We start from the raw sequence: 10441 nt of genomic DNA, 5'->3' as shown, positions 1-10441 counted from the left end.
GGGAAGAAGTTTGAGTGGAATCCTATCGGTGGACCTTGGGAAGAAGTTTGAGTGGAATCCTATCGGTGGACCTTGGGAAGAAGTTTGAGTGGAATCCTATCGGTGGACCTTGGGAAGAAGTTTGAGTGGAATCCTATCGGTGGACCTTGGGAAGAAGTTTGAGTGGAATCCTATCGGTGGACCTTGGGAAGAAGTTTGAGTGGAATCCTATCGGTGGACCTTGGGAAGAAGTTTGAGTGGAATCCTATCGGTGGACCTTGGGAAGAAGTTTGAGTGGAATCCTATCGGTGGACCTTGGGAAGAAGTTTGAGTGGAATCCTATCGGTGGACCTTGGGAAGAAGTTTTAAGACAAGGGTACAAGCACGTTGGCTTTATTACGTCATCGTGACATTAAAGCACATGCGCAAAGAGTTAATAATGAATTGTGGGTAGGAAACAAAAAATACACTAGAAGTCGCCCACAAGGATGCTGACTTAGTACGGCCGGACAATATGACATAAGCTCAACTTGTAGTTTGAATGTGCACTCCCTCCTTTCAAATTGCATTTAACTGGAGAGAGGGGCGATAACTCTGCTTAGGAAAATATCAAGTGACCTTAATAAAACAAGGATGGATAGTATTGCAACAGCAATACAAAGTCCCCTGCCTGAACCAGGAGTGCAACTATTTATTTTCCATTTTTTAAGCTACGTCTTCTACTGATCACGTATACCAAGTTTCGTTAAAATCGGAGTAGTACTTTAGGATTGTTCGGACACGCCTCAACCAATGAGAAGTCGGCGGCCATTTGGAAAATTGGTTTTTCAAAAAAAAAAAAAAAAAAATGCAGGATGCACAACTACATGTTATACTTATCATGAATACCAAGTTTCGTTAAAATCGGAGTAGTACTTTAGGAGGAGTTGTCCGGACAAGCCTCAACCAATGAGAAGCCAGCATCCATTTTGAAAAATGAATTTTTGAAAAAAAAAATGTGGTATGCACAACTACATGTTATACTGATCATGTATACCAAGTTTCGTTAAAATCGGAGTAGCACTTTAGGAGGAGTTGTCCGGACAAGTCTCAACCAATGAGAAGTCGGCGGCCATTTTGAAAAAATGAATTTTTGAAAAAAAAATGTGGGATGCACAACTACATGTTATACTGATCATGTATACCAAGTTTCGTTAAAATCGGAGTAGTACTTTAGGAGGAGTTGTCCGGACAAGTCTCAACCAATGAGAAGTCGGCGGCCATTTTGAAAATTGGTTTTTCGAAAAAAAAAATGTGGGATGCACAACTACATGTTATACTGATCATGTATACCAAGTTTCGTTAAAATCGAAGTAGTACTTTAGGAGGAGTTGTCCGGACAAGTCTCAACCAATGAGAAGTCGGCGGCCATTTTGAAAATTGGTTTTTCGGAAAAAAAAATGTGGGATGCACAACTACATGTTATACTGATCATGTATACCAAGTTTCATTAAAATCGGAGCAGTACTTTAGAAGGAGTTGTCCGGACAACTATTGCGTGACAGACAGACAGACGGACGGACGGACGGACGGACGGAGGGTAAACCTATAGTCCCCCCGTTTTTCAAACGGCAGGGGACTAATATATATTATGAACATAAAATAACAACAGCTATAAATTAAAATAATGTATTAATTATTGTAAAGGAGATTCACAGGTGCATATAAATACATGTATACATTTGTTACAAAAATTGATATGTCATTTTGAAAGCTCATGTTAAACAATATACTGCTTTTCCTGTCTTCGTTTCATCAAGTTAAGAACACTTTTAAGAAGCGATCCGATGGTTAAGGGTGTATGCTACCTTACTACGCCTCCTATCCGAAAGAGTCATAAAGAGATTTTTAATTGCCATCATGGCTTCATACATATGTGTATATTTACATCAACAAGACAATTGGCGGAAGTTGCAGTCCCCACCAGAATGTAAAGAATGACAAATTCGTAACGAATAAGCTTAAGGTGAATCCACGCCCAAAGTATGAAGTTCCAGCGAAGAGTGGTGTAGGAGATAAGACCCGTACAATCTTTTTCTTTGGTGTGGGTCAAAGGTCAAAATCCAGGTCAGAGTGACCTACTTTTAACAAAGGACGCCATGCCACACATAAGTTAACCCATACCCCTAGTATGATATCTCAGTCTCATGTTAGAGATCATGTGGGTTAAAGGTCAAAGTGCAAATCAGAGTGGAAAGAAGGACGGACATTATAAGACAAATGACATAGGGGAGATAACTCAAAATTTACTTTGATATAAATAAAAATAGAACGTTTTGGCATTGTACTGTAAATTGAGATAAATCTATACAAAGACACTGTTGTATAAATATAATGTGAAAGAGGAACAATTTGATACAGATATAAATTTGCACTCCTATGTAAAGTAAGATAGCATACAACCTTAATCAGGGACATACAAAAGATCCCTAATTCTATAAATGTAATTTGTCACAAAGAAATATTTTTAGAAATATAAAAAATATGATTTCCAAACATAAACAGTCATGTTAATATTAATACTTCCAGATTCCGTAATCTTCATAATTTATGTAAATATATATACAATGTATATCCATATTCATCAAAGGCATATTATGTTTTCAGGAACAGACTATACAAACAATAAATAGTGTATATATATAGACACTCAATATAAATATTATATTCTGTAATAAACTTGACACTCAGACTTTCTAAACAATTGAATCATTGTAAACAGTTTCATTCAAGGAAATTTTGGCATGATTGTTAAAATTAAATTAAATTTTGACAGTAATCCCTCACCAGGTACATTAAAAATCAGACTGTTTATCAAAATGTTGAGGTTGTAGTGTAGAGGTCAGAGGAAACTCGGGTACTGCCAATGTAACAACAAATAGTGAATGTATATGGGAGTTACTGAATGTACAGTAATGGGAGATAGCGGATGTATTTGGACATGTAAAGTTTTATAACAGTCTTTATATTACACATTTCTATACAAAATATCTTATACTGTGTGAACTTAACACATGATCATGAATTACTAATGCTGTAGGTGTTGACAAATTTATTTAATTAATGGTTTATTTCATTAAAACTATGCTACTCTATTGTCTTTTTAGATACACTGTAATACAAAACGACTGTAGAAGAGTGAAAATTACAAGTTAACTGATAAATTTATTAGAATTTATCGGTCAAACGGAAGTAATATAACAAATCCAAAATATGTATATTCAATACTAACAGTCTAAAGGTGAATACTAATGCTGTGGAACAAGGACACGTCCATCTTATCTATTAAACAGTTCCTCCAAAGAATTTATTTACATTGAACAATAAATATAATACTATAATATAAATATAATACTATACATGTACATTTGTATATTAATACAATACTGTATATGTCAATATAATACTATAATCATCTTAGATAAAATTTCAAATTAAGCTGAAATTAGATTTTATATCAGTAAATACATCTATATGTATATAGTTTTCTTATGAAACAAAATCTGTGTTAATTTTCTAAATAAAAAAAATTGAACTTATTTCCATTGTTCTTTTACTATAGGCTTCTCATCATCAACATAATTTATTATTATACACACTTATGTACCTTCATCGATTTTTATCCTCTAAAAAACAAGTAATTGAGAAATTTGAAACAAACATTTATCTATATTCATATATACAAAATCATCAACACCTTCTTGCTGAAAAAAACCTAATTGCAAGAAACTGTTTGAATAAACCTCTAATTTACAACCAACTATAAATTTAGATTTTGATACATACATATCATAGATATGTCATGGCCAGCAGATACACATCATTATAGAAATTCAATGGTCCCTTCTCAATTTGTTATAGTGTATCTCGTCAAAAAATGTGAACGTATCCCCTGGAATTCCAAATATGGTTCTGTAAGATTTCAGCACCAAATACACGAAAGACAACTCTATAATACAGATTATTTTTGTTACTTATAAACCTGATGATAGTATTTTCTTTAATACCCTCACCATACATAGATACTTGATAGGTACAAAATTTACATTACTATCCATTTGGTTCATTAAAAACCAATTAAAAGAATTCATTAAAGACCAAATTCATCAAAATTGTAATTCCAAAATTTTAATGGTATTTTAAAGGCAGCAACAGAAAATAGTCCCAGTTCAAATTTCAGATTCTTTTTAACAAGATTTATCTTATCATATCAGTTTCTCTTATGCCAATGTGTTTAAGTGGACAAACTTGTTTTTTTTCCCAATTACTTTTTCAGGCAAACGTAAAAACCTAATGGTGCCGCAGATGTTTATACAGGCCTTCAAATCCTTGCAAAAGTGAAAAAAGAACAAAATCGGTTCACAGGTTGATCAATTTTGAAATGTGATTAAACAATACTTTGAATTGTCTATGAGCTACATTACCAAGAGAAAATTTCTACCAAGAGTTATCTCCTCTTGTTTATAAAACCTGCACATGAACTTCTATGTTTTGATATGTATGCATTAACAATATACACATTATACACATGATGGACTATTCCAAAATTATCCGAGAGGGAAGGGTGGGAGTAGTTGGGGGACTTTGAGTGGTAGAAGGCACTGGTATTAAAATTGATGGGTGATGGAGTGTCTGAATAAATGGTGCCCAAATCCCTTCCAAATGGATAATTGGGAACAGTCCTAAGGTCAAATAAGGGAATTCTCCCTCCTAATTAGGGAATTCTCCCTCCTAATTAGGGAGTTCTCCCTCCTAATTAGGGAATTCTCCCTCCTAATTACGAATTCTCCCTCCTAATTAGGGAGTTCTCCCTCCTAATTAGGGAAGGTTGGCAAGGATGAACCACACAATATAATGAAAGGCAAAATCATGTTAATGTCATTTACAATATAGTTAGTCTAACCTGTCTATAAATGTCACTGAAGTGAGCACAGAAGAATGGCTGTCATATACAATGAATTATACTGAAACCAAACCTAGTGGCCTTTAAAGGCAGGTTTTATGTAAAAGTGGCCTTATTGGGCAGGTTTATCAAATGTGGCCTTTACAGGCAAGTTTTTGGTAAAGGTGGCCTTATTGGACTGGTTTATAAAATGTGGTCTTAAAGGCAGGTTTTATTATACACCTCATATACATAGAAAATTTAACAAATAAAGGCAGGTTTTTGATAAATAAAGGTGACCTAATTGAACAGGTTTATACAAAGTCATGTTAAAGGCAGGTTTTATCATACATCTCATATACAATGTCTATCTTAAAATTTTAACAAATACAACTTACTGGAAACTACATTAATTGTATTTACATGAAAGTTGGGTTTATTTTGATGTAAATGATAATGATACATTATGACTATGAAGAAAATATGCACCAATTCATACCATGTCAAATACAGGGTTTTAATTTATGTCATTTTCTCAATCATTCCATTCTAAATTACTATATACAAAATGTACACATACTTACTCTATGGCTTTTCACTTATTTCACCAGATCAACAAATACTCACAAACACAAAAAACTATCATTTATATTCATTTTACAACAATTATGACACAAATAATATCAACAAAAAATTATCACCTTTGTTGACCTGAAATAGAAGGATGTAAAAGATCTTGTTGTGGAGGAAACCAGAGTACCCACTAAAATCCCTCTTGGTTGGGCAGGTGGCCCACATACCATAATATATTCCTGGAATCGAACCCCAGTCACCTAGGTAAAAGGTGAAATTGTTACCATTGAGCTACTTTACCTATCTACACTCCCAGACCACACCATTTCTGAATTATTCCATTCTAACTTTTTACACAGATTATATTTAATTTTAACTTAATTAAATTTATGACACTTAAAGACACTGAGCACCAATATGAACAAATTAATAATTATATCTATCACCTGTCAAGTCTCGTGATCAGTTTTTACATCAACAGATTTGATTTATCATACATATACATACATGTATATATTATACTGAACTTAATTAACCTCAATGGGTTTTTATTTAATCACAACACACTAATGTGTCACCAGTAACTAGTCCTGAGGATGTATCACGTCTGGAGGCCAAACTAGTCGACCAATACACAAAGAAACAACTCCAGTCCAGATGAATTAAGTCTCGTGACTGGAGGCAAAACTAGTCAACCAAAACATGAGGAAACAACTCCAGTCCAGGTGAAGTCTCGATACTTAGGCAAAAATATAGTCAACTAATACATGAAGAAACTACTCACTGGTCATGCTTGAGTATGTTGTGACTGAACAAACCCTTTTGAGTAACATCTAATATATGTTTCATCACCCTGAACATCTTTTGGTATCGCTATGCATAACACCCAATATATGAACAAAATAACTTCTAGACAGGCATTGTCAAATACTGAATCAAGTCAATTAAAGATTAAATCAGAATTAATCTACATATCTGCCATACTTATCATTAAGTGAATAATTATATATACATACCAACATTTTTTCTTGCTACACAATTTGTTCCCAAAATAGTTGGTAGATATTTTCTTCTATTAGGCAAAACATTACATGTCTGGTTCCTGTTTGAATACATCAAAGTTTGCAAGTAGGTATTGGTAAAAAATATCATAAAAGTCTATAGGATGGTGATCAATCAACTGTAACCTTGTATGATGGTCACTGAGGTAGCCACCAACTACTACACGGAGATCCTACCTCAAAATCTTAGCTACCACTTGGGATAAACCCAGCAAACTAACAGGATATAGTGATCATGACTGCAGTAGTATTACTAGAAATTCCAGTTCAAAATTTTAAGGCACCAAAGTTTCGAGTTGAGGACTAGATGATGGGATTCACCGCAAAACCCTATAGTGAACCTCTTAAGAACAATTTTACCAATCTGCTGTAACCTGATGCTGACCAGCCATTCACAAACAAGTTGAAAACCCTTATAATGAATTAAATTATATTTGCTAAATTCAAAAATTATCTATATTATCTTTAAATTCAAATCTGAATTCTTATGAAAAATGATGAAATACCGGATAAGGGGGAAAGAATAAGCTACTCCAAAGCTGATAGGGGGGAACGAAAGGGCTAGCCAAAAATTTCCCTGCTAACATCGCTGATAGGGGGGAAAGAATGGGCTAGCTGATTCTTTCCCCAGGGGGGGGGAACTTTCAACTAGGGGGGGGAAAGAATTGGCTAGCTGATTGTTTCCCCCGGGGAAGAAATTGGCTAGCCAATTCTTTCCCCGGGGAAACTTTTGGCTAGCCATTTCTTTCCCCGGGGAAAGTTTTATGGGGGGAAAGAATTGACTCCTACACCTGTATCGGGAAAATGTAAATTTTTCACAGTTTGAGAAGGTTGATTTGACCAAATTAGAGGAAATGATGTCACTACATAAGGCTTTTCTTTTTCTACCTTATTCAGATTGTATAACACCCCAGTGCCTCTGTCAACATGATGATGGTTGCCTGAAGGCTATACTTTGATCAGAGAATTCCAGCCTCCAGTCGTGCTTGCATGCCATATGGAATGGTATTCATGGGAACGTCCTGCGAGTTTTGAAGCAGCATTTGTTCCCTAAAAAGAATTTCAAAATCAGATAATCCAGTCACAGGAAAGTCCTGTGAGGCTGAGGCAGTATTTGTGTCATACTGAGGTTCAGTCATGCAAATTAAGTATCAAAATATTTCAATTAACATTCATTTCTCCTGTTCATTATCATTAATCCCCCCCCCCCCCCCCTTCATTTTCATGATATTTCTTATTTTGTTTTTCACAATTATCTAAAAAAAAATATATTACATAATAGAAAAAGGATTACAAAGGAGTTGTGTCTTGATATAATTTATTTTCCGGCAGGTGAACTAAAAATCTATTTGAAAATAACAAGAATATTGAAATAATACTGAAACCATAATTTAACACAAAATTGATTAACGAGCACAATTGAATACATCTGTTAATGGACATATACAGATGGATGGATTACTAGTAAAGATAAAAGAAAACAATGGAAGACTGAAAATTTTACCTTCTTTGTCTCTGTTGTTTGTACCGTCTCCAGAATATCATGAAGAATGAAAAAATAAAGATGGCGGGTACAACACCTCCCATAATGACCAGAGCCACAAACAACGTCTCATCCTTAAGACTCATGATTTTGGAGGAACTTTCCTCGTCTGTTGGGATAAAGCTGGACCAGCCTGGAGTCGTGCTGTTGGTGATAACACCTGTGAGGAGAGAATAAGTCCTATTAAGTTCACAGGTCACAGGTCAGATCGCTGTTGAGGATGAAAAAAATATTTATGTTAACTCTGTGGTACAGTAACATCATTGTTTTAGATTTTTGTCTTTGTACATTTTTTGTGTACAGCATTGAATATTTTTCTTGTTTAAAAATTCACTGGAGCATGAAAAATGTCCAGAGGGCCTGTATCATAACCCTGAAAATTTCAATATTAATGATAACTGGTAAAATACTCTCATGTAACTTATATTACAAACAATTTCCCATTTTGAAAAAGAAATGAAAGAAATGTTGATTGATGATGTACTCTGTGCCAAAAGACAAAAGCTCACTGTTCATTTGGACCAAGATATTTGCTGACCACAAACAAGAAAATGCAGAATTATTTGCCCCTTGATTTACCAGTCATGTTTATAGATGTCAGTACACTTGCTGCAGTAGAGTTGTCTGTCCCGTTGTTTATCGCACTCCAGGGTGAGCTCTGTCCCATTGCTGTACTTGTAGTAACCAAGGATACAACATCTGAAATGTTTGGGAATGCTGTAGTTGCCATAGTGACAAAGACTGGATTCAGAAAACTTGAACCATCTTGAACAGAATCTGAAACAAACACATACATACCTGATATTTTCCTAAAAATATTAAGTATCTTTGTAAAAAAAAAATTTTTTAAAAAATTAAGTTATTTTTTCACAGTTTTTGTTAGAAACACATTTACTGTGTAACCTCTGCAACAAAATCATATCTTTAATGTTGAAGTGATGCACATAATTTCTTCTCTAGCCCGAAATTTCCTCTGGCCCCGATACCCGACTTCGACAATATGACATATAAATATAGATGCATAAAGGGTGACAGATTTGGACCACATGGACATATCTAGTCTGTATCAAAAACAACCTTACATACCTATACATAGAGACAAAATAGGTATTTTGGCTATTTCTAAAATAATATTAGACATGTCCCTTTAATTTGGACATTCTGATACATCATATGCACTCTTACCCACAGGCGCTTGCATAGAAAATGTTATTTTCATTTTTCTTTTGACAGTGGTATGTGTAATCTGTTTAACAGATTACACATACCACTGTCATATAAAAAAAAATGAAAGTCATATTTTCTATGCAAGCGCCTGTGCTCTTACCCGGTAATTAATACCAGAGTTAAAATTATGAAGATAACTCATACAGAATAAACCCAGTACAAGTAATATCCCCCAAAAAGTCCCACTGAACCCCTACTACAGCTACATATGTAGCTAAAGGTCTCTGGCTATTTGGTTCTGACGCCAACCACGGCGCCTGTCATAAGTTTCTCGCCGTGTTGTGATCCTTTAGGAGTAACTGAACGCCATGTCGAGCGATCGAACTAGGATAGCCCGTCGCCTTTGATCACCTATGTGTGATAAAATTTTAATTATATGTCTCACTAGTTAGACAAAATCATACCTACTGTCACCATGTGACCTTACCTGTACTTATGTTTCACTTTACCACTGCATACACTTTACGTTAGGGATCGTTACCTGTTGTGTTTACCTATATTTTTGAACACCTGTATGAAGACTTCCAATGTAAGGGAGGTAATCAATATGACACACGGATTAGCTGTCTTGTCATCTTTTACTTTTTATGTGAAATTTTACGTGATTTCAATCCTCACTAAAATACGTTTGCTAGGCATTCCGGAAAACAGCATTTTCCGAGTATTTCTCTTGAAGAGCTAAACAAATTTTGAAATTTTGGACAGTAGACTTGATGTGTAATGTATGTGAATGGACACATGAATTGTTGTCATCAGAGTTTTATGAAAATTAAAAAAAAAAAAAAAAAATAAAAAAAAAATAAATAAATGAATAAAAATAAATAGATAAGTGGGTCATGCATCTGAGTAACGGCAAACTTCCAAACCGAAGATATTTCCACCCAACTATCTCCAATTATTAAACAAATGACATACGAGTCAAAAAGTACGTTTTGGACAAATTATGATACACGTACAAGATGACGAAAATACCCCACTCTAGGCCTCCTCGTTAGACAGTACAGTTGTCATACCAGTTTAAATTGCTTTTGTGGAAGTTGTAACTTTACCAACCACCCATCTAAATTCATCAAACGAATTTGGTCAATCTTGATTGATATCGGCTTTTTGACCCGCCCAATAAATAGTTGATAGATA

General features: G+C 34.6%; 1 protein-coding gene across 1 annotated transcript; it reads right to left on the bottom strand.

Moving 5' to 3' along the window:
• Positions 1–7100: 7100 nt before the first annotated feature.
• LOC117315660 lies at positions 7101–9831 on the bottom strand. Its single transcript, XM_033869955.1, has 4 exons — positions 9732–9831; positions 8657–8854; positions 8039–8237; positions 7101–7584 (listed from the first exon to the last, which is right to left on the bottom strand). Exons 2-4 carry the CDS (start codon positions 8805–8807, stop codon positions 7494–7496), a joined length of 441 nt encoding a protein of 146 aa, XP_033725846.1. The 5' UTR covers positions 8808–8854; positions 9732–9831; the 3' UTR covers positions 7101–7493.
• Between the last annotated feature and the right edge of the window lie 610 nt (positions 9832–10441).

This window comes from Pecten maximus, chromosome 17 (assembly GCF_902652985.1).
Source record: "Pecten maximus chromosome 17, xPecMax1.1, whole genome shotgun sequence".
NCBI classification, from domain to species: Eukaryota; Metazoa; Mollusca; class Bivalvia; order Pectinida; family Pectinidae; genus Pecten; species Pecten maximus.
Note: the sequence above shows the minus strand (reverse complement) of the source record. Positions and strands in the feature narration are given on the sequence as shown.